General features: G+C 40.6%; 1 protein-coding gene across 6 annotated transcripts in view; it reads left to right on the forward strand.

The window, feature by feature from the left end:
- Positions 1–26198, forward strand: part of sobpa (sine oculis binding protein homolog (Drosophila) a) — a 210648-nt gene that overhangs the window by 32942 nt on the left and 151508 nt on the right. For all 6 annotated transcript variants that reach the window (XM_052025210.1, XM_052025209.1, XM_052025211.1 and 3 more), the window contains exon 2: positions 20172–20310. In XM_052025210.1, coding sequence (XP_051881170.1) covers positions 20172–20310 — 139 coding nt within the window. The remainder of the gene's footprint in view (positions 1–20171; positions 20311–26198) is intronic.

A 26198-nucleotide genomic window follows, 5' to 3' on the forward strand; every position in this document is an offset into this window, starting at 1 on the left:
ACTCAAAAACAAAATCCCAGCAAGGATTGGAAGTGTGCAAATGTATCAACCTTATACTGCCTACATATTGAATGCAGCAGTTTGTGAAAGAAATGTATTGTGCAGAAAGGGTGTGGGGGAGAGAGAGGACAGTTATGATCAATTGATTTAAATCATATCAAATGAATAGTCTCTCATTCTGAAGTGAATTCACTCATTTTAAATCTTTCTTTGGCTGACAAAGCAAAATCAAAAATTGAACTTGGCACCTTCTGGTGTGTATTTTCTGCATTCCACATTGATTCACTTCTTGTGAGTGAGAACGTGCTTAGACGGTTCCGCATTTAACAGAATTAGATCATTAAACGGTGCAAAAGTGATTAATCTTGGAAGTAAATCACCAAGGAGAGGAGTCTTGATGATGTTGAGGACAGTGCTGGTAAGGTTAACGTTCTAGAGCATGTAGATATCGAGAGAGGATGTGTTGGAGCTGTTAGAAAATATTAGGACAGATAATTCTCCGGGGCCTGATGAAATATTCCCCAGGCTGCTTTGCGAGGTGAGGGAGGAGATTGCTGAACCGTTGGCTAGGATCTTTGAGTCCTTGTTGTCCATGGGAATGGTACCGGAGGATTGGAGGGTGGCAAATGTTGTCCCCTTATTCAAAAAAGGTAGTAGGGATAGTCCAGGGAATTACAGACCAGTGAGCCTTACGTCTGTGGTGGGCAAGCTGTTAGAAAGGATTCTAAGAGATAAGATCTATGAGCATTTAGATAACCATGGACTAATTAGGGACAGCCAGCATGGCTTTGTGAAGGGAAGATCTTGCTTCACAAGCCTGATAGGGTTCTTTGAGGAGGTGACCAGGAAGATTGACAAGGGTAGTGCAGTGGATGTGGTCTATGTGGATTTTAGTAAGGCGTTTGACAAGGTTCCACATGGTAGGCTTCGTCAGAAGGTCAGAGGGCAAAGGATCCAGGGAGTCTTGGCCATGTAGATTCAGAATTGGCTTGCCTGTAGAAAGCAGAGGGTAGTGTTGGAGGGAGTGCATTCGAATTGGAGGGCTGTGACTAGTGGTGTTCCACAAGGATCGTTTCAGGGTTAGCAAGTTTGCAGATGACACAAAGGTCGGTGGTGTTGTGGGTAGTGTGGAGGGCTGATGAAGCTTACAGAGGGATATTGATAGGATGCAGAGCTGGGCTGAGAAGTGGCAGATGGACTTCAATCTGGAGAAGTGTGAGGTGGTACATTTTGGAAGGACAAACTCCAAGGCAGAGTATAAGGTTAATGGCAGGATTCTGGGGAGTGTAGAGGAGCAGAAGGATCTGGGGGTCCATATCCACAGATTTCTGAAAGTTGCCCCACAGGTGGATAGGGTAGTTAAGAAAGCTTATGGGATGTTAGCTTTCATAAGTCATGGGTTCGAGTTTAAGAGCCGCGAGGTAATGATGCAGCTCTACAAAATCTGGTTAGACCACACTTGGAGTACTGTGTCCAGTTCTGGTCGCCTCATTATAGGAAGGATGTGGAAGCGTTGGAAAGGGTGCAGAGGAGATTTACCAGGATGCTGCCTGGATTGGAGAGTATGCACTATGAGGAGAGACTAAGGGAGCTAGGGCTTTACTCATTGGAGAGGGGGAGGATGAGGGGAGACAAGTATACAAAATATTAAGAGGAATAGATAGAGTGGACAGCCAGCGCCTCTTTCCCAGGGCACCAATGCTCAGTACAAGAGGGCATGGCTTTAAGGTAATGGGTGGGAAATTCAAGGGAGATATCAGAGGGAGGTTTTTCACCCGGAGAGTGGTTGGTGCATGGAATGCGCTGCCTGGGGTGGTGGTGGAGGCTGATACGTTGATCAAGTTCAAGAGATTGTTAGATAAGCATATGGAGGAATTTAAAATAGGGGGATATGTGGGAGGAAGGGGTTAGTTAGTCTTAGGTGTGGTTTAAAGATCGGCACAACATAGTGGGCCGAAGGGCCTGTATTGTTCTTTGGTTTAAATTTTTGTTCAACAATGTAGAATGTGGGCATATCTGAAATGGATTACCAACTCGCCCAACCCCTGTTTTACCAATGACTCTCTAAGTTGTCCTTCAGTAAAGCATCATTTAAAAAAAAGGCTAAGTTGGTGCAAATTTAGATCTTTTCTAATGGTAAAAAAATTCTCACACATTCAGTTAAATTTTGCATAGATGTATGTTGCTGAAATTAATAAGCAGAAAAATAGAGATGCTGAAATCTGGAACCTCTTGATCCACCCTTCCCCATCACCATGTTATTCTGGCTGCCTACCCTCCATCAGTGCAGATGAAGGGTCTCGACCCAAAACGTCGATTGTCCATTTCCATCCACAGATGCTGTCTGTCCCTCCAGCATTTTGTTTGTTATTTTAGATGCTCAAAATCTGAAATAAAAAAGACAGAAAATGCTGAGAAGTCTCAGCAGGTAAGGCAGCAGCTGTAGATCAGGGAACAGAGTTAATGTCTTGAGTTGTCAACTTCTTCCCCCACCCTGTACAGAAAGATCATTGACCCAATGGCCACACCCTTGGCATTCCCTGGTCTTGCACTCGAATTGGCCAGTTCTGGCACAGAGTGAAAAGGCAGCTTATCTGGAAATGCTGAATCCCATGTTGAGCCTTGAGGGCTGAAGTGTGCCCAGATCGATGAATGGAGAGCGAGTTTCCGGTAACTCTTCACAAAGCTGGGGTGCCAACAGTGGAACCTCTATATTCTCTGTGGTTAACTGGTCTGTGGAATCATTTCCTGAGCTACTGGATGGATTGGCACTCGCATAACAGCAGTCATCAGTGATACATTAATTTTTTTTATTAACTGCAGGATAGCTTGCAGTGTATGTTCACACTTGGCAAAACAGAAGAGTGTAAGAACTGTACCTGATCTTAAATGAAGAGTTGGTTTTAACAACAGTTGCAGAGTTTCATCAGTTGCCTCAATCCATGCTCTCGGTTCTGTGAATCCAGGAGTTGTGATTGCCATGTGTTTCATCCAGTTCTGAATTGATAGCTTTACAATTTCAAGGTGCAGAATTTTTGAAGGTGTAACCTGGACGTTAAAAGCATCATGTTATTTGTTTTTCACTTTTGTACATAGTGTTTTGGAGGCACCATTTGTTGCATTTTCAACCTTGGCTGAAGGCAGATTTAAGAACTAGTGCATTGAATTGTCCCTCAAACACTTCAACCTGCCTTCTGTTAAGTTTTTGATGGACAAAAAGTGTTGACCCTTTCAGCTGCAAGCCTTTTATGCCAGAATAATAGTGATCTGATGCCATTGCAGTGGCTTGAGGCATACTATGGAGGAAGTTGCTGCCTCCCAGGCAACAACTGCATCTCATTTCTCATTCAGCCAGCTTGGCTTGTGTGAACTGCTGATTGACCTCAAGGATCTGATCTGCTTTTAAAAGTGCCACTCCAGTCATCTTAGAAAACATATCTGGTTTGGAATTTTGGATCCTTTTTTGATGTTCAGAAGGTTTTGTGTCATATGTGCCCATGCTTTGTTACAAATGCAAAATTGCCTTTGAATCATTAGCTTTCTTAATGATTTTTTGGCACGATTCTGTTATTTAAAAGGAATTTGCTGACCTAATTAATGTTAGGGATTCACAAACAGCTACAATTACCTGGGATCCTCAGTGCACATGTGAATAACAACCTTAAAGGGACAGACCTGCTTCACAGCCAAATACCATGAGCTGCAGTCGAGACCCCAAAATAGTGTCACAGGAAATCCATGTGCAAGCTCGGTATTTTTGCTTGAGCTGGAGAAGCCATACAAACTCCCATATGAGCAAGTGGGGTGATTTCATATTAATGTGGGCAATATGAATGGGCAGAGTCCTGTTCAGAGATGACCATGATTGTCTCGTTCATGAGGTTAGGCAGATCCATTTTATGCATATGCATGTCAATTGTTTAAATGCAGCAAATAACTTGATCTACATGTAGAATAGCAAACTATTTTTACTCTTGTGCTGTCTATTCTAACCAATAAGCTGCTTGCCACATTCCTCTTGTATTTGTAACAAATCCCTGGATTCTACTTCCTTGTCAATGCAACCACATTGAGCTTTCTCTCTACACTTGCATATCCAATATGGTTTAAGCATGATTCCTGAGCCTTCTCTTGTAATATTATTAATATCCATCAAACCAGTTGGCCTCTTCACTCAATGACTGTGGCAATGAGACAAAATGCAATCTATCAACCGACTGTAAATTTTACTCCAGGGAAATTGCAGTGATCGTCACATCATTAATCACTTCTCATAAATGTGATTTTTTTTTGCTGCAGCAGCAGTTGTGTTGAGCCCAACTAAACCTTGTTGACCACAACAAGTAGCTGCTGCCAAAGTCCTTACCCAAAACTTCAACTACCTTGAACTATTTCTGTCCCATGAGTTGTGAGTATTGTTGCTTGGAAGGATGGTGGATACACACTCAGCATTAACATTCAAAAGAGAATAGAGTAGATAAACAGGATCTGTGGGCTATCTGGAAGGATGAGATGAGTAAGGTTAATTAGAGTGGTTTTGAAAAACGGCTAGAGGCACAATGGACCAAGTGATCTTGTCTGCTGTGAGATTTTGTGATTTACTACTTGAGGTTTTTGAGGCTCACTTAAAAAAAATGCCCAACAGACTTCTGTTTTGTTTTTGTTTTTTATGCCTGTGCTTTGATGCAGGAGTGACTACACTTCCCTTTGCATATTGAGAAGGTCTAGTCCTTGAGGTGTGAGTGATAATTGTGCACCCACACAAAAACAAAATTAGGAATAAATCAAAAGCATATTTTGAAATTTTATTTGGTTTACTCCTTTGCATCCACCAGAAACAATCATGGGTAGGCAAGGATGAACACGCAGCACAGTGAGGATGGAGGTAGTGATTCCATGGGGACACACTTCATCCTGTGGGACCACAACTGTGGGGTAAAATGCCCCCTTAAAAGAATACACCATTTAACGTGAAGACAAAGGGGCCTTAAACTGGAAGCTGAAGAGCAACTGCACACGTTCAACCCAAATTATATTTAGGCCGAGCGGAAAGATTGTGAGCCAGTCTTCCCAAAGTAAGTTGATGTGTTCTGATGTGTCTGAATCGGTCCCAAATTGGAGAATAATTTGCTGCACCGGACAGCATTAGCAAGAAGAGCAGGACAGCTGACCAACACCATAGCAAAATGGCTGTGAGGTGCACAGCGGCAGTCCATGTGGATGAATGATGAAGTGCGGTGCTGCCCAGAGTTACCAATTTACAGCAACGACACAATGGGATAAATATATGCACCAATATATCATGAGGTCAGTGACTATCACCTGTCAGGGGAAAGGTGGACAGTTTGGAGTAAGGGGTGTGGTGGGTGGTAATTTGTGGGCATTCTATGTATTCCTATAAGTCTAGTGAACTTTGACAAAGTGGGAAGCAGAACCATTGACTCTTTAAGGGTTCCTGAAGCCACCCATGGATATGAGCTTGGGACAGTCCTTCACAGTTAGCAAAGATGTGTAGTTTACTAAGAAAGAATGACTGTGCAAAAGGGTTGATTGAATAACAATGACTTGAATAGGTTAAGAAATCCTGGCATTAGAAAAATATTTAATCCCAGAGATCTCCTTCAGTTGGATTTCTTTGTAAAAAGGTCCACTAGTTATGCACTTGGGATCACCAGTACTGAATGATGGTGCTGTCTAATTTGAAACAGGGAAAAAGCCAGTGAGTTCTAGGAATCAGATAGAACTTCAGGGAAAAGCAGAGGAGCTCCTGGGCTCTTAACTATTTGGAAAGGATCAGACAATAACAAAATAAGATGGAGCTGTCTTAAAAACTATGTATTACATGATTTTGATTTGGGTCATCCATGCCTGTGGACTCTGGTATCTGGACACTTGTAATGACTTTGAACAGTGTGCAGTGCAAGTCTTGGTGTTGTTTGTACAAAGATCATTTGCACGTGTGTGTGTGCGTGTCCCATAAACAGCATAAATACTATGAACAGAAAGAGGCTGTGTATCAAGAAAGTGGGAGCAGGTGTGTATACATGGACTTGAATCTGCTAGACCCGGGTCATGGTCTAGCATGTGGATCTTTTCAACAGGTTGGTCTCTTTTAACATTTTTATTTAACCCTTGGTACTAACCGCCACTTGTACCAGCCTCTATCCCTCTTTTCCCCTATGCATGTAAAATAATCCCACAAACCATGTAAACAATGATCAGATTAATTATTTAAGTGAAGGTGATCATTGTTTACATGGTTTGTGGGATCCTTCTATGGGACTGGATGCTACTTTATGAACCGTTGGTTCTGCTACAGCTAGAGTATTGTGTGTAGTTCTGGTCGCCACATTATAGGAAGGACATGATTGCATGGGAGAGGGTGCAGAAAGAGGTTCACCAGGATGTTTCCTGGAAGGTGTTCAAGGATTAAAATAATAATTTCTAATCTAATCTTAACAGTTCTAAATGCTTCAATTGAAATAAAAATGCTTTGTTTTTCATAGTTTGAAAATATTAGTCTTGTGGTGGATTGACAATGAGATGCAGGAGCTTTAGAACAAGGATGTGTACTTAATTGTAGACTAACAATGGACACATCTGGCAGACGATATATCAATAATGTACTCATGACCTATTATATACCTCATCACACATACAGCATGAGGTCACAGCAGTTAGCACTCTGTGGACTCTGGTTTGATCCTAATTGCGGGTGGAGTTTGCGTGCTCCCTTGGCTGCATGAATTTGTCAGGTGATCCATTTTGCTCCAACATCCCAAAAAAGTGCTGGTGAGCACTGTAAATTACCCTTCAATGGAGGATAATGATAGAAGAATTGAAGGGGAATTGATGGGCATGTGAGTTGCAGGGGAATAAGGAGAGGGGGAAGGGGACTGGTGGGATCATTCTACTGGGGTATAAGAAAGATTGCAGTTGCTGGAAATCTGGAGCAATGCATAGAATGCTGCATGAACTCTGTGGTTCAGGCTGATCCTCATGCTGCCTGACCCACTGAGTTCCTTCAGCATTTTATGTGTTGCTCATTCTGCTGGGAGCTGGCATTGACCCAATGGGCCAAATATCTTCCTGTTCTGCAAAGAAGATTCATAATGGATATTGTTCTTGCTGCCAACGTATACTTGGTCAAAGTATATTTGCTTTTGTTAGACTGAATTATTTGGAGCTGCTGTTACCATGGCAATGCAAAATTGCGATTTATTTTGAGATTGACAGCTTTATTTCAGAGGTTCTTGGTCTGTGTGGGACAGAAACTAAGATTCATTGCACGTTATCTGACAGAAAATGTATGTGTTTGATAAATTTTCTTCATGATGCTCCAAGTATGTTGTGGTGATTGACCATAGAAAGCCCAGGGACACCAAAACAGATTTCCACACTTGTATGTCTGAAGAATCTTCCCATTATCTTTTATTCTTTTTCATTATTGACCCTCCTGGAATCAAGGTGCAACACTTTAAAACAGTATAAGATGTGTCCTGAGTATTATATTCTCATGTCTTTTCTTGCTTCTTCACTGTATCTTGTACATATTTTTTGCTTTCTGGGAGTCAAAAGATGGCACTTCTGAGCATGAGATAATTGTTGAATGAGATTACCTCTGCTGGGATCCTTAGCGGAGTTTCCAACCCTATTTTCTCTTTGTCAATGCCACAGTCTTCTTATTCCAGTGCAACTCTTGTCACGCTTGCTTGTTGTTCTGTCTGTAACAAGGTAACTTGTCACCCTGTTGCCCATGTCCCACATCAACTAGGTTCAGGTCACCCATCTTCCCTGTAACCAGTGACCTTCACTGGGTCCTTGTTTAAGCAGTGCCTCAGTTTTAACATTCTAATCCTTGTTCACAAATCCCTCTGGTATCATCCCTTTCTTATCTCTGGAACTTACTACAGTCCTCTAAATCTGTCCTATTCATAATCACAGAATTCAATCGCTTAACCCTTGGCAGTCATACCTTCATCCACCCAGGCATTTGCATATGGGTTTCCCACCCCAACACTACACTTCTCTATTTTTTTTCTGTAAGATCTTTAAAATCTGCTTTCACCAAAATTTTGTTATCTGTGCTGATATTTCCTCATGTGGATCAGCTTCAAAAATATATTAACACTCTTGTGAAGCGTTGTGGGAGATATAACTGTGTTAAAGGGTGTTTTCTAAATTAAAGCTTTTAATATCTTCTTTATTTTCTGCCTTAGCTGAGTATTTGGTTTGATGATTCCACAACTCTGCCGGCTGCATCAACATCTTCCATCTCCTGCAGTTTGATCACTTAAAACCCTGTCTAACTTGTACATTCAACCACTCGCTCTCGGCAATTGATGTTGATTTTCAGTACAACAAGTTCTAAACGTTAAAAAGACCCTCTCTATTCAAATCCTAACCTGGCTTTGCAACTAACTTCGCTGTAACCCTGCAGCTCTGAAGTCCTCCCAGAAATCTGCATGTGTCCAATTTTAGCCTTGTCCATTCCTGACCCCTTAGTAATCTTGCCTCCTCCCCCCTCCTCCCCCATCCACCTTTGGTGGCTGTGCCTTCAGCTGCTTAGGCTCCAAAACTGGAACATCTTCCCTAAGCCTCTCCCTCTCTCACTCTCCTTTTTAAGATCTTTTTTTTGATCAAGCCTTTTGTCTCCCTTCTTAATCTGTTGTGTAGCTAAAGGTTAAATTTTGCTCCTGTGATTTTTTTTCCATAGTGTATTTTTACTGCATTAAAATTGATGCAAGAAAGAAAATTGTTGACTGCATTATGGATCATAATCAGTTCTTCTGAGACTTAGCTTTTAAATTTAGAAGCTACACTTGTGCCATGCACACAATTCAAAAGCCTAAATTGATGCATAAGGCTGAAATAATCTGAAATCTTACTGATATTAAAGCCTGACCACTTGCAGGACCCCACCAAGGCCATGGAGATGATGCGGATCATGACAATTCCCAGTATAGAGGATTGACCCATGAAGAATGCAAATATAGAGCATTCTGTATTTGTAGTTAATGAGGGTCTTCCTTGAGTAGATACTTTTTAAAAAAAAAACACCTATGTCTCTTGCTGGGCCCAAGAACCTAAATTAAGTAAGCTGTGACCTGTCAGACAAGATTACAGGTTTCCAGAAGGTTAGTTGAGAAAGATTAGCTGCCCGGAACACGTGTTTCAGAAACAAAATCTAGCCGCAGTAATGGGATGTTAGGGTAGACATATTGACAAGTCAAGTGGACTTCCATGCCAGTTGAGAGCTGTGCAAGCCATGGACTTCAGTGTTAACAAGGACCATGTGTGTTAAGCCAGAACACTTGGCTGAATACTTCAGCCACTGGACATTTCTGGTTAATAAGTTATCCCAATGATGAGGTGGACCAGTTGGATGGCTGATGAATGCAAATGCTGGTGGCCAAATATTAGACTGAAGAAAGCAGCAAGAGCTTGGAGGCTTGTCCAGAAACTACTACCATGAGTGTCGAACCTGATATTTAGTCAGGATCATGAAAGAACTGGAGATGGGGAGAATTTCTGTACAGAAAGTCAGAAGCTTGGGTTCCTGGGTATTCAGCTGAAATTGACCATGGGATGTCTGTGTTGATCAGCCACCTCCCTGAGGGCACATTGGTGACCAGGATTCTGTCTGTTAAAAGTTATATAAACTGGTTGGAATCTGGGGTTGAGGATTTTCAAATATTTAATGCTTTCTTGTTTCACAGCACTTGCCATTTTATATCCAAACTTTTATATCCAACAAGGCAATCCTGGATCGATGTTGTTGATTTTTCTCAGGCAAATCTTCTATAAATACTTGCAACCAGCCTGAGAGGGTAAACCTTCACATTCAGGAACAGTTGGACATAGTCCCAGGAAGTTATTTTCTAGAAACATTTTCAGAAGTTGGATTTCAGAAGTGCCATATTGACAGAAATGCTAGGTGCACACAGTTGTGACACTCTGAAAGCAACAGCTCGTTTTGCATTCTCTGCTTTTTTTTGTACAGCATGCAATGAGATGATGATGGCTTGGATTTTGCATTAGTGTTAATAATAAAAGCTTTTGTTCTTATTTCAAGTTAATTAGGAAGGAACCTTGGGTTCACACATGCAGTTCAACACACATATCCCTTTGTAGACGTCCAATTTGTTCTGCTGTTCTACAAATGCTTCACTGAGACTCCACATCAAAATCACTAAAATAGGCAGACAAAGTTAGGGCTGATGCTTTTGGGTGTGAATGAAATTTAGCAGTGCCATGAGCTTTAATTATTGACAACCTCAGGCATGAAACATGTAACTTTACATATTCAGAGAATCATTTGTATTACTGACTTAAAATTGACACATTCAACCATGGTTAATATGTTGTCATTGAATAAGATGTTTATTGACAGAAAATCATTTCTCAAAAGCCCACGATGAGTTTGTGAAAAGCTGACTGCAAAATCTGGTCCAGTGTTTTCTTCCTCTCTGCCCACCAGTTGCTCTGATTCTTAAACTTTCTGGTTCTACTTTCTGAATAAAAGTATTTGACTTTGAAAGTTTCCAATCTGATTTCTTTAGTCTGTTCTAACATCGATGAACTGTTTTGGAACACTGCTTGGCAGTGTTTTTGTTCTTGCTGGTACAGAACATTTTGTTTTCTTATTTTACCATGCCAGTACTTAACTGTTGATAGACAAATAGTTGAAATGTCAGATCATCATAATCAATATGACCAGCCAGGGAATATGTACGGTCAACCATAATAGGGGGCTGGGGTTGGGGAGAACATTGTCCCTGTCTCTGGATGTTATTGGTAACAGTTAATGTTCCCTGAGATTGTCCTTGATATTCTGCTCTATTTTTGTCTGGTGGGTATGTGCTTTGTTCCAAAAACAGATGGATTTCTTTGCAATGTATTTGTAGTATCTGCATGGACAAAATTGTGAGAGATATGCAATATTGCAAATTAAAGGTGTAATCCAGAAGCCTGGATGACGAGTCCAGTCACATGAGTTCAAATCCCAGCACAACAGCTGGGGAATGGAAATTCAGTTATTAAGTCTGGAATAAGAAATGAACTTTTATCAGTAATGTTGACAATGGAACTTCAGGATTGTTAAAAACCCATCTGATTCACCAAAGTCCTGTAGGGAATGAAGTGTGCTATTTTAGCTGGTCCGCCTTGTATGTGACTCAAGAGCTACAGTGTTGTTTGACTCTTCACTGCCCTTGGAAATGGCCACTAATTAAAAAGCAAATAGTGATTGGCAGTGAGTTGCAAGTTTGCCAAGATGTCCACAGCTTGTGAACAAGCAAAAAAAAGTAGTTGCAGTTCACCCTTGGCTTATAATATCAACCAAACTTCCAGAATAGATGCTGACTTATAGTAATTTCTATGTGAAATTTTGTTTGTCAGAACATTTGGGGGTGGTGGTGGGGGGGGGGGGGGGTGGGGGTGGGAAGAGACTGAGAATAAATAACAACACTTTTTATTGAAAACAAGTTTACTGAATTACCATGGGTGTGCTAGTCAAGTCTACATTTTAAGCAGATTCTGCAGTCCTGATATACAAAAGACAGGTTTTTTTTCAACGCATCAGCTGTGCTGCACACTTATGAAGAGATGACAATGTGCAGTGCACATTTTTTTCTGAAATGTTTTCTGTCACTCTAACAAGCTGATCATGGAACAGACAATTCAATTTATTTCCAAGGCTGCTGTTGCATAATGAGTGCATTGTGTGGAAACATCACAGCTAATTCTGTGGTAAGGTTTCCATATTAGCTTGCTGACATCAGTAAGGGGTAAGCTGGTTGTTGCTGCTATTGTAAAACTGCTAGAATGGATTGTTACACTAACTCTTCAATTAAATTAGAGATGTGAGGATGCATGGTCTGACTGCATCATTGAATGCACACATTTGTGTATTGCATGATTGTGTCATTTTCAACACTGATCCCCAGCAAGTAAACTGTCAAATGCATACTGTGTTTAGGGTCATAACTGTAGTTTGTCCCATTTGATTGCTGAGATGATTCATTGGCTTTGATACTGCTGAGAGGGAACTTGGGGTGAAGGGTACATCGAGTGACCAAGAAATCCAAAAATCCAGATGAAGGAGAGGACCCACTGAATTTAGCAGCAGGACTATATTTGAATGTTTTGTTCCATTTCATTGTCAGCCCCTGGCCAGATTAAGAAGTGGGTTTTGCTTATCGTAGCATAGATGGAGGCCCGAAATAAAAACAGAAGATGCTGAAAACACACTCAGTAGGTCAAACAGCATCTGTGGCAAGAAAAACAGTTAACGTTTCAGGTTTGGACTCCATCATCACTGGGAAAGGGAGAAAACAAGTTAGTTTTCCATAGCAGAGAAGGTGCAGGAATAGGATAGGTAGCACAAAGGGAACAAACTCCGGTACTGTGAGACCAAATGAATTTAATGTAGCAGTTAAAATCAGCCTCTGCTTCTTTACCTGTGCTGTGCAATGCTACTACTAGGGCTGTGGGATATGCCCAGCAGGCCAGATGACACAAATAGAGAAAAACTGAGCCAAAGTAATGATAGGCAGAGATTGCAAGTTCTGATGCAGACAAAAGGGAAGAGAGTTACCTGAAGTTGGAGATATAGATATTGAGTCCTGAAGACTGCAGTTGGCGGATGAAGTGATTGAGCCGATTGGAGAGAAGAGAGCAGATTTAGGTGGACCTGGGAAGTTTAATGGTCATTCTTACCCATAAGCAAAGCTAGAGAGACAATTAGCACCTGGAACTGTTCTTGCCTCCCTTCAGCAGCTGGGTTTCCTGAGTCTGAAGAAACACAGCTTGCAATTGTTAAATCTAAAATAATTAATAACCTGATGAAGGAAAAGGATGTTGACAAAATATTGGTAAATGCAGTTGTACAGATAATGTGGGGTGAGAATTGATTAGCTAGAATGATTGGCTATACTTAAAGTGGATCAGTCACCTGGTTTTGATGGCTTGCATCCCAGTTTGCCAAGGGAAGTGGGGGTGGAGATGACAGAAGGGTTTGCAGTCCTCCTTTGATATGAGGGAGGTGCCAAAGATCTGCAAAGTGCAAATGTGGCAACTACTTGTAAAGAGAGGGTGTAAAAAGATTCCTAGTAACTGAAAGCTGTGCCAGTTCAACATAAAAGTCGTTGATTTATACAGCATGGAAACAGGCCCTTCTGCCCAACTTGTCCATGATGACCAAGATGTCTATCTGCATTTGCTTGTGTTCAGCCCATATCACCCAGGCCTTTTCTGTCCATGTACCTGTGCAAATGTTTTTTAAGCATTTGTGATGGGTAAATTTCCAGAAGCAATTAAGGAAAATAACAAACAGGTACATTGAGATCAGACAGATCTGATGAACCAAATTGAACTTTTTCATTAAGTAGCTGGGAAGGTTACTAACAAAAAATGTATGGGATGTTGTCTCAATGGATTTAAAGAAACATTTGACAAAGTACCACAGAAAACTGAGGTTTGTGAAATAGAAAGATCGGTGAAGAATATTTGGAGCAATGGGACCATCTGGATTACTCCGATGCCAGGATCGAACTCAACGGGTCAAATGGCTGCCTCCTGTGCTCCAATGACCCTTTAAGTGGTTGCTGGGCTCTGAGTCATGTCAGCTCAAGATATTTAAATCACTTGCTTGCCAGTAGAGCAGGTTGTTAACCACTCCTCCCCACACTGCCTCCATGAACACACACACACACACACACACACACACACACACACACTCATGACTGTGTGGCCAGATTCTGCTCTAACTCCATCTACAAGTTTGCAGATGACACTACCGTTGTAGGCCGTATCTCAAACAGTGATGAATCAGAGTACAGGAAGGAGATAGAGAATTTAGTGGAATGATATCATGACAACAACCTTTCCCTCATTGTCAACAAAACTAAAGAGCTGGTCATTGACTTCAGGAAAGGGGGCGGTGTACATACACCTGTCTACACCAATGGTGCTGAGGTCGAGAGGGTTGATAGCTTCAAGTTCCTGGGAGTGAACATCACCAACAACCTGTCCTGGACAAACCACGTGGATGCCATGGCCAAGAAAGCTCACCAGCGCCTCTACTTCCTCAGGAGGCTAAAGAAATTTGGTTTGTCCCCTTTGACTCTCACCAACTTTTACCGATGCACCATAGAAAGCATCCTATCTGGATGTATCACGGCTTGGTATGGCAACTGCTCTGCCCAAGACCGCAAGAAACTGCAGAGAGTTGTGGACACAGCCCAGCGCATCACGGACACCAGTCTCCCCTCCTTGGACTCTGTCTTTACCTCTCGTTGTCTTGGTGAAGCAGCTAGCATAATCAAAGACCCCACCCACCCAGGACATTCTCTGTTCTCTCCTCTTCCATTGGGTAGAAGATACAGGTGCCTGAGGGCACGTACCACCAGACTTAAGGACAGCTTCTACCCCACTGTGATAAGACTATTGAACAGTTCCCTTATACAATGAGATGGACTATGACCTCATGACCTTACGATCTACCTTGTGACCTTGCACCTTATTGCACTGCACTTTCTCTGTAGCTGTGGCACTTTACTCTGTACTGTTATTTTTTTTTACCTGTACTACATCAATGCACTCTCTACTAACTTGATGTAACTGCACTGTGTAATGAATTGACCTGTAAGATCGGTTTGGAAGACAAGTTTTTCACTGTACCTCGGTACAAGTGACAATAATAAACCAATACCAATATTGCATTGAAAGTGAGAGGTGGGTGTGCTTCAAGTATATTGGGGCCTGGATTAAGGTTCTGGATGTTTTAACACTCCGCAGCTGCCACCTGCCCTTCCTGGGGGGCTTAACATCCACCACCTCCCCACAGTTGACTCTCTGTATGTCAGTAATTCTGAGAAAACAAATGCCACACATTGCATGTGTGCAGTTGTGGTCCCTTCAAATAAACATCTGACAAGTTTCTACACTGCCTTTTTCTCAGTTAAATATATTAGATGTTTTAGTATGTCTGAGTCAGTCTTGTGGTGCCATGAGTGTTTAAAAAAAATCATAATTTTGGACCTGAGTAATGTTCCAAACAATCTATACCTAACACCTGACTACATAATTCATAACCCCCCAGGGACTCCAACGTTATTTCGTACGAGACTAACTGAATTAGTTTATATTACATTGATCCAGGACATTTTTTTCCAATATTTAGCTGTTTATATTAGATTAGAAGCTGTTGTAACAGAGATATTTGTGGACCTAAAGCCTTGGAAAAAGATTAACATCTATTTGTTTAAGATTTTGATCATTTTGGTTGATATGTCTGAGAGATTCTCTGAAACAACTTTAGGAGGTACAGAAAAATTGTTTTGTATGTGAGGTATGTCATTAAGGGAATGACCTTGTCCAGTTTCTCCAAGAGAACCTGTATTATGTGCATTGCTTGGGTATATTAATTTAATAAAGTGTGATTGTTGACTGTTGTAATTTGGACAGATATAATAAAAATTTTTTTGTGCACACAAGTACCAAACGTATTATGCTTTAGTGGTTGGTGGAACCACAAATAATCTTGGAGAAAATTCTTGCAATATATAAATGCTACAAAACTTAGATTCAATAAACTGCAATTAGCTGCATTGTGGGGAGGAGCTCAGGCATACAACTGTGCCTTATGGGGAGCTCAAGAGGCAGGAGAGTGAAGGTGTAAAACTTCACTGTTAGGGTTCAAGGGAATAATGCTGACTGTGGAGAGAACTGCTGGAGCATAGACACACATGTGCACTCAATGTGCACACCCAGCACGAGTCAGCCACTTGGCTCTTTGTGCCTGCATTGCCATTTAATCATGGCTGGTCTGATTGTAAATTCAAATTTGCACTCCTGCCTCCATGCAGCAACCTTCCTTTCACCACCATGCTTATCAAGAATCTATCTACCTCTGCTTCAAAGATTCTGCTTTCACAAAGAGAATTCCAAAGATGTGTGACTCTTAAAAGAAATAATACTGCCTGATCTGTCTTAAATGGACAGCCACTGAAATAGTGATCCTTAATTCTGCATCCTCTCGCAAGAGGGAACATGCTCTCCAAATTTAAGGAAGGATACCTCAAGATCTTGTGCTTTAATCGTCCCTCTCGCTCTTCCAAATTTCAGTGATTATAAGCTTAGTTTGTCCAACCTTTCCTCTTAAGACACCCCTACATATTCCAGATAGCAGAAGAGTAAGCTTCCTCTAAACCTCTTATAACATATTAACATCCTTCATGCAATGAGGAGACCAATACTGTACCCAATACTCCAGATGTGATCTCACCATGGCCTTGCAGAACTAAAGCACAGCCTCCCTACTTCTACATTCAGTTCCCATAACAATACACAATGATCTGTTAAATTTTCCTAAATGCTTGTTGTACCTGTCTACCAGCTTTTTGTGAATCATGCATTCATTTAGTAATGGGGATACTGTCCATTTGTGAGCAGCAACTGTGCTACTCTGGTGTTCCTAGTGTGGTCATCTCATTTATTGGATGTTAGCGAGATTCGTAAGACTTGGCAGCGCTGTACAGGGTGGGTTTGCATAACTGCTGTCGCAACATAGTGCTGTATTTTCATTTAGTTCTCTTCTATCGACCCTACTTTTCAATAGGGTCATGCAATGGCAGTGTATTAAACAGGTTGCATCTGTGCAGATACTCTCCAAACAGAGGGTTTTTTGATGTGCGAGATGGGGTTATGGAACCAAGGCAGATGGTCAGAGATCAGTCATGTTCTAATAGTAAGGGAATTGTAATTGTAAGGTTGACAAGGAGTCAATCATAGATGGGTGCATGAGAGAAAATGGGGCTAGGGTGGGTGAATAGCGACTGTCTGGATCACTGTATAATGCGGCATTATGGACCTGATCAAATGAATAGCCTTCTCCTGTGTCAGAATAATTCTGTCATTCTTAATGAAAGTTTGAATAGATTCAAGGGGGTGAATGGCCTCCAGGTTTACTTTATAGAACGTCAAAGCTGCAGCTAATGTGACTAGCTGAGTATTTTGCCTGCTTTTCATTGATTTTTCTTACTGAAGGGAGCTTACTCCCAATATAGAGGGGAGATGCCTGGCCAACATGATTAGCAGCAATTATTGACAGTCTTCAAAGGTGTTCATTAACTGCTCTGTCATTCTGTCCACCTTTTAACTCTGGGAATACAATCAGAGGATGTCATTCATTTTACGAGCTGGTTGTTTGTCATGAGTAAAAGAAAAGCTGCACTTCACACAAAGAACAGCTTCCTTTTATATATTGCCTCAACTGGCTAGGCATAATCATCACTGCTGAAATCAGGAAGTTCTTCATGCAGAGAGTGATCACCACTTGGAATGGACATGTGAAAAGTACTTAAATCACCAATTACGTACTCATTTAAATAGCAGATACTAATGGGACTGAGACTGTTGGATATTTGAAATGGATATATCTACAATACTAAAAATCTTGGTGCTGCACACCTGAATCTATAAGTAGCCATTACCTGTACTTTCAATAATTATTAACAAATAGACCTTTGTAATAAGCAATAAAGCAAAATGTGTACAGGTTTCGCTTCAGCTTGCTGGAATGAAACAATAATGAGGTCTTTATTTTGGCTGCTTGCCTATGATAGGCTGTCACTCTAGTACACTACTGAGGCAGTGTTTCACTGTTGGTTGCTCTACCTTTTAAGATGAGAATTTAAACCAAGCCTTCCTCTGACCTTTTGGATGGATATACCAAATTGCAAGTTGCAAAAGCAGATTATTGGAATTGTCTAATTATCAAGTTTATTCCCCTATTTCCTAAACTCAGATTGAAAGAAATGTTTGGTGGTGGGGAAGGGGGGGGGGGGTCAACAATGGAACAGCAATTGTCGCCAATGGTTACAGCACAGCAAGAGGCCATTTGGTCCAGCAAATGATGCAAGAAGGAATGGCAGAGATTCTTGAAATAATTACTGAATGATGAAATGAGCCACATCAAAAGATTTAACAGGCTTCAACAACAGTTTTGGTCCTTTAACCACGTGGAGTTGGTTCTCCTCATGAGGCAGGTAGATGTTGCTACAGTATGATGTTGCTCATTTATAAGAAGAACATATAATGCCTCCTGCACAAGAAGGAAACTCAAATTGTCACATCAGGCTTGGTGTGTCCTCTCTGTACCTACTTGGAGGATGATTAACAAGTTTAACCCTGTAATTTTAGGGTTCTATATTATTATCTAGAAAAATGTTAAATGTTGTGTCAATTATGTTCACAAAGGAGACTTCACCATATAATATAGAACTAAAATCTCATGGTTTGATAATTGTCACAAGGACATTTGAAAAACTGCAATCACAATGAAGCCTGAAAAGCTTGATTAAAATAATGGACAGGGATATTTCATAACCAAATCACACAAGTGCTGGTCAGATTTCACTATCTTACCACAGCAAGTCACAGCATGACTTCTAGCCTAATAATTATGCTGTATCCAGGTGTAGTAGTAATTAATTTTAAAAATGATAAGAAGTGATCTGTTGCCACTGACCCATTTGAAAACTTATGTGGGGAGAATCCAACTACTTCATGTGGATCTCATGCAAGAAGGCTGTGTACGTTGCCTTTTGAGGAGTTGGTTATTGTATTTGCTTTTATACGTCACTTCAGATGGCAGAATAAGCTTAAAGGAGCAATTGGTTCACTCTTTGGTTCTGTGCGTTATTGGATAAACTGGATATGTGGACTGCTGCAATGTGAGGAAGTCAGTTTATTGCTCGAAACCCATTTGCAATACATCATATGTCCACTTGGCTGACACTAACTGTTGCATAAGACATTAATCTGGTTTACTTTTCAAAATCCATAGTGACAACTTAAATAACCTAAAGATTTTAAATATTAGCTTCTGCAAATTGAACTGGAGTAATTCCAGTTTGAGGAACCGTTGGTATAAATATCAGAACATGTGGTTTAGTGCCTTGGTGTATTGTTTACTTGTTGGCATATTAATTGGAAAATGTTGAATTTGATGGATTTCTCTTTTCTTTTCATGATGCTTTATTTAAACTCTACGGAGACGCAATGAACTTCCTGCTGAGTTCAGCAACACTGTATTCCACTTCTGCATGGAGGCTGGGATTCCATTTTTGATCATAGCATTAGGTGCACATGAACTTACAAAATAGGAAATTGACCAGCTAATTTGCATGTAGCAAGTTCCCACAATCAGTAGTGTGATAGTTATAACTGCCACGTTACATTTGAGTAGACTTCATGTGCAGTTCATTTTTTTTGTGTGATACATGTAGGCATTTCCTCCTCCCTTTCAAGTATGTTTTCAGAAACTAATATAATCTTTGCCGTAACTGTTTTGTAAACCAAGATATGTAGAGTGTGGAAATAGATGCAATACATAGCTAATTAATTTGAATTTCTAAATAAATGTGACTATGAAAAGTGATGCCATTCGACTTTGAAAGAGGCAAAGCAAATAAATATTTTAGTAGGCTTTTTTAGTAGTGTTTCATGTCTTAGTCATTTTTATTTTTCCTATCCATCATGTACTCAATTAGATTTATTAAAGAAAATTCTCCTGCCAGTGCAGTTGTGATTATCATGAGTGCAAGCATTCTGTTACCAGTATCAGAACCTAACATTTACTATTGTAAGGTACCAAAATTTGAAGAGTGGGTAACATGATTTTCTTTTTTTTTTATAAACTACTTATGAAAATAGGCCTGGCATTTTGAGTCGACTGAAGAATCCTGCTGCAGGACTGCCTGGCTTAGCCATATAAAGGCCAAAACTAATTGAATTTAAAAAATCCCATTTATCAGATGAAGTCCATTCAATAAGAACAAAAATTTAGTGGTAATTTATGTGACAACTGACTGCTACTTGGAAAGATGCCCACTTTGACTGACTGGTAGCGACTGTGCTGGACCTGATCTAATGACCTTCCTGAAACTGCTCTGTCATTGTTTTGAACACAGTAGAATAAGTGTGCACTAAAGTCCTTTATTAAATGTCTGCAACAGTTAGTGTGACGTTCAACCGCATTAAACTTGTGGTACGTGACATTCTGTTAAGAGCATGTGTGGCAGAGAGAGAGAGAGGTTCTATTAATGCACACATCAACCTGAATGATTATTGTTTGCTTACACCAACATTTAATTCCTTTCTGTCAGAATTTTGCAGAAAACACCATGAATGAACTCCTTGGCTGGTATGGCTATGATAAAGTGGAATTAAAAGAAGGGGAAGACATTGAGATTAAGAACTACCCAGTGGATGTTGAGGGCCGCCAACATGTTTCTGTGCTGAAAGGTAAAGAAAGCCTTTATCTTGCATTGTGCTTCTATGTTTGCTTACATCACACTTGTTGATTGACAGTAGCGAGAAACTGTTCAGAGCCAATGCTTTGGAGCACAGCCATCTTCCTGTGAAGTTTGCTTGGATTTCATGGTCTTACAGAGGATAGGTGGCTGCAGAGAATAGGTGATCTTTATTGCGTTCTGAGTTCACATACATTTTAACTGCCTTAGTTGCAACACTAAATTTGAAATGTTTTTAAATGTATTAATTTATTTATGAACTTTTCGTGAAAAATTCAGGTAAGGAGTTTAAGATTTATAATTTTGGCCTTTATGGCCCAAATTTACTCTCATTTTAGCCTGGGAGAGGTTAATGGCAAAGTTTTTATATTTCACTTTTCCTTTCCCTATTTTAATTGTGGTCCTTGCAGGCATGATTTTGAGCTCTGCGTATGTGTCTTAAAAATGAGAGTTTGTTCAACTTCCACAGGTGTATGCAAAATGTTGGATTTTTGAAATTACACTCTCTAATATTTAGCCAAAATAATAGCTACCTTTCAAATAATTGGATTGATGCCTCTTCGGGAAAACAGAAGAATTTTAGATAGATGTGTTTAAATGTTTGGAAGCTGGTATCCCACTGCATGGTTTCAAGACTGGTTTTTTGAATGAACAGGTGGCCTGTGGTGGGTCTGTCACAACCAAGGCTTCTTAACCTGTTCTGTTCTGGTTCTGAACATTTGTCGCTCCTAAAAAGGTTCTTAATTTTAATTAACATAAATGTTAGTTCCAATTTTTCAGTTAATCTCTGTAATGAGTATGTTGATGAAATACTAGTAATTTTGAGCAGTAAGTTCTTCAGCGAACCTGCATTGTAGAATTTGCAATATGTTCCTGTTTAGTCAAGACATTTGCAAAGAAAAAGTGATGTCAATATTTGCAGGTTTGCTTGTGCAAGTTTTGTGATGTAGTTTGCTATTGGGTAATTGTGGAGGCAAAGTGTTTCTGGAATTACCCCATGGTGCTGTATCAATGTGTATGTTCACTGCTTGCTTGATTTATTCAAAAGGGCGATAAATATCTGATATTTAATCAGAAAGACCAATGAAGTGCTACTATCATTTGCTTCAAAAGACAAATTGATCCCTTTCTGCTGGAAGGGATTGAAGGATACACTGAGTGAATAAATGGGTCCATCTGAGGCAGAAAGAAGAGAGGGCTTTTTCATGCTTCTAATAAGGGATGATGTTTTATAGCAACATGTCTCAGAGGCTTGGACTGTGACGGAGAGTAAAGAGCCAACATGCAGTGCTGTTCCATCTGCTCACTGTATGGTTTTTATTATTCCAAATGTAACTTCTGTTAATTATTACAGAAGATATGAAGCTAATGTACTGCCATGATGTTATAACGTGTCAAATTAGTAGTTTTATTATATTTCCAGTTTCACAGATTAACATAACTATCTTTCATGAGGAATGTTTTGTTTATAAGGAGTTTATTGTGGAAAGTTGTGAAAAGAGCACAGTGCAGAAAGCAGACTGTGTCTTTGGCTATTAAACAGTGCATGCTGCTTTTTTAATAAAGCACATTACCTGTCTGAAAAAGTAGGAGCCACAGCAGGCAGTGCATTGGCAGGGGAGAGAGCTGTTGCAAGATAGCTTTTAACTTTGAGATTCAGTGAAACTTTAGTGTAAGTTAATAGTGTAGACAAATTCAGATCAAGTATGATCATCAAGGATGCCGAAGAGGTTTACCAGGATGCTGCCTGGAATCGAGGGCATGTGCTATGAGGAGAGGTTGGACAAACTTAGATTGTTTTCTCTGGAGCGGCAGAGGCGGAGGGGAGACCTGATAGAAGTTTATAAGATTATGAGAGGCATAGATCTAGTAGACAGCTGGTATCTCTTTATCAGGGTCGAAATGTCTAACACTAACGCATTTGTGAGAGGGGGTAAGTTCAAAGGAGATGTGTGGGGCAAATTTTTTTTACGCCAAATGGTGGGTGCCTGGAATGCACTGCCAGGGGTGGAAGCAAATACAACTGAGACATTTTAAGAGGCTCTTAGATAGGCACATGGATGTGCAGAGAATAGAAGGATATGAACATTGTGTAGGCAGAAGGGATTAGTTTTGTCAGGCATTTAATTACTGGTTTAATTCGTTCAGCACAACATTGTGGGCCGAAGGGCCTGTTCCTGTGCTGTACTGTTCTATGATCAGGAAGTTCTGAGATTTGGAGGCTAACAATGTGCCTTACCAGATGATGTATTGTTCAGTTCAGTTTGTTTTATTGAAGCATTTTGGGTTCTCCAGGGTCACTGAAATCCCCAATGCGTGCTCTTTTAGAAAGAATTGCAGTTGAGTTGAGCAACCTGCTGCTCAGTTTATAAGCAAGCTTCTGTTCCTTATCATCTGTTCCTCATGTTGTATTGTAGACACAGTGTATAAAGAATTAAATATAAAATGTTGTGTCTACCCTGTGTCTCTGATCCTGCACACGTCAGACTGTGTTAACAGCTGAAAGCCAAATTTACAGCCTGTATTATAGCTTTGGTGAGTCTCCCCTCTGAGTGCGTCGGCACACCAATGGTGTGTTGGCCTTTATTGCTAGCAAATTTGAGCACAACAGTAAAATTATCTTTCTACAATTATATGTGGCCTTGGTGAGACCACACCTGGAGCATTTTCATACTGGGGACTGATTTTTCACATCAAGCAAGTTACTAGTGGTGCAGAGGTGGAAGGAGGACATCAGCCAGTATCAAATCACTTCCTGCCGGGAGCTTGACAGAGGAGGGCACAGCGCAGCTCCCAGCAAGTTTCCAGCTAAGTAATGTGGGGTATTTTGGAAAGGTCTCTTAGGGAAGATGATTGTGGGGTGGTGGCTGTTTAAATCTCCTGCTTCTGCTGGCTCCATAAAGGAAATTTTAAGAAGGCCTGAAGTACCTTGATACCAGCTGTGACAACCTGCCCACTCAAACTCCGTGAGGATCGCAGCAAGGTATGTGATGATGTTGGGCTCCTGCACTTGTATGCAAAACCTTGTAGTTTACTGTTCCAAATGGCAGAAAATGGTCAATTTCCAAATGGGAAAGTAATCGAGTTTTTAACTCCCCACCTGCCCGTTATTGGCTGGGTAGATAGAGTTGGAAATTAGTCCCCCCAGGGCCAAGTCATACATTTCATCCAAGACCACCTTACAGAGAACAGTTCAGGAGATTCACCACTGCATGAAGCTGATTGATGATTGGATAACAAAGTAAATGTATAACATTTATAGGGATGCTCCTCAAAGAACCTTTAAACTATTGAAGTCTCCACATCAGTAATTAGAAAACACGATAAGACTAGCAATATGGGATTGAAAGTGTTAATTGTAAAACAAAGTAAATGTATAACATTTATAGGGATGCTCCTCAAAGAACCTTTAAACTATTGAAGTCTCCACATCAGTAATTAGAAAACACGATAAAACTAGCAATTTGGGATTGAAAGTGTTAATTGTAAATTGTGAGCAATTCCTGCTAAAATTAAACATTTTGGATCTGATTTTGTTTGCAAGTAGCCTGTCATCTGGTTTGCAAACAGAGTTGCTGTACAATGTTAACAGTTAGAGCAGCAGAGGACAATAACTCCTTGCATGACAACAGGGCTACACTCGTACAGGCCTATACTTTGAGCTCAGAAGGTGAGAAACTGTAACCGTTAATCTGCAACAGGTCTTTGGCTACAATTTCTTATCTAAATACATTTAGTAGTAAAGTAGTGGAAGCTTTATTGATAAGAATCTTATGGGGACCATAGTGAGGAAGAATAATTATTTCAAATATGCTGCCAGTAATCCCTTGGAGTTAGAGTCGGAGACACACAGCCCGGAAACTGGCCCTTTGGCCCTCGGAATCCGTGATAACCATCAACCGCCCATGTACACCAATCCTGCATTAAAACCATTTTTTAAATATTCTCCCACACGCTCATCAACTTCTCCCAGGTTCTACCACTCTCATACTAGGAGTGATTTCCAGTTGCCAATTAAACAACCAATCCACATGTCCTTGGGATGTAGGAGGAAACGGGAGTACCGTGGGGAAATCCATGCAGTCACAGGGAGGAAGTACAAACTCCAAGCATAAGGGGACCCAAGGTCAGGATTGAACCCAGTCTCTGAGGTAGCAAGGCAGCAGCTCTACTAGCTACACCACTACGCTGTGCACGTGTCGTGCATTGACTTTGTGCATTCCTTGCCACCTTAACTTTCTACCTTGCACTTGATTGTACAAGACCATGTTCATCCATCCCAAAGTCATGATATGTGAGTGTTGTTTTCTTTCCAGTGATTGACTGTGAATGTAAGTGGTGCACTTAAAGGAGACTGACATCTTGCCTCAGAAAAGTAGTAATTGATTGCAAGAAACTATGCAGAAGAAATATCTGCACAAGACATTCTGATGCTGTGTCTGCCTTCACAGGATAAGCCTGAGATGGTCAAAAAGCCAAAAAAACTGCAAATGTTGGAAATCTGAAAAACAGAATCTTGAAAATATTACACAGGTGTTGCTTGATCTGCCATGAAAGAGAGACAGATGAAAATCCTGATTAATAAAGCTTGTCAACTTGAAACATTAATTCTCTTGCACTCGCCACAGATGACGCCTGAGCCATTGAATATTTCCAGCAATGATTTTGAAAAGCATGAGGTGGTACAAGTGAAGAAGTGATGCCTGGCGAGTCCAGAACTATGATCATAACCTCAGGATATATGATAAGCCATTTGGAAATGTGATCGGGAGAGGTTTTTTTTCCAGCCAGAGGCTGGTGAACCTGTGGAATTCTCCACCACAGAAGGTAGAGCCCAGTTTGTTAAATATATTGGAGGAGGACGTAGCTCTATTTCTTAAATCTAAAAGCAGCAAAGAATATGAGGAGAAAGCAGGAGCAGAATATTGAAGTGAATGGTCAGCCACTGAATGGTGGAGCAGATTCAAAGGGCTGACTCCTGCTCCATGTTTCTCCATCAGGTTGCAAGCTGGATCAGTGCTGGACTGGGAGTGATATTGGAAGAGGTCAAGTTCACAGCGTTACCTCCAGTGGTCGGCAGACATTGAATCAGACTGGTTAGGGACCAGCTGAAAATGCTGATTTGCCGAGGCTGCTGATCTCCAATTCACTTGTTTATTTGTGTCCGTGTGAATGAGTCAATAGAACCTCCATCCTCTCCATGGTGTAAACTAACTGATTTCACATGGAACATCCCCATAAGTGCAATGCCGGAACAAGAATGTCTTAACTAACCTCTGTGTCGGTTGACTCTTGCATTGCTGCAAGCATTGGGTGAGGCTAAAAACAGAACATTTTTTATTAATAGCAGCAACCCTTAACTAAACAACAATGTCTTGTACAACAATGTGTTAAGGTCACATCGTGTGGTACCCTCTGTTCTTATGGTACTCTTTCACTTAAACCCGGGTGCTCCCATTTAAAAAGGAAATACAGCATTTCAAATCATTAACTGTTTACACATCATGTTATATGTAGGTTAAATTTTATATCATTATAAATTCAGTCAATCTTTTGATACTCTTGACTACTTGATCTCCTCATCAGCAAATGGGTATTTGTCCTTAAGATATTCTGTTCTGGTGGGTTACCATTGCCTGTAAGCTATGTGCCATCTACATGGCTTCTGGTTTTTGGTATCTTGTTCCTCCTGATGCACATTCTGTCCTGCAATCATTGCATCACAGAAACCATCCTGTAACTCAACACCATGCTTGTCTTGTACTTCATGCTCTGTTACCATCTTCCTGTGTATCATGTGCATACATTAATTGATCTGGGTAAACCTTTTGACTTCCGTCACCCATCTTTATAGAGTTCCTGCCTCCCAGAATCTTCACT

This window comes from Pristis pectinata, chromosome 10, assembly GCF_009764475.1.
Source record: "Pristis pectinata isolate sPriPec2 chromosome 10, sPriPec2.1.pri, whole genome shotgun sequence".
Lineage (NCBI taxonomy): Eukaryota > Metazoa > Chordata > Chondrichthyes > Rhinopristiformes > Pristidae > Pristis > Pristis pectinata.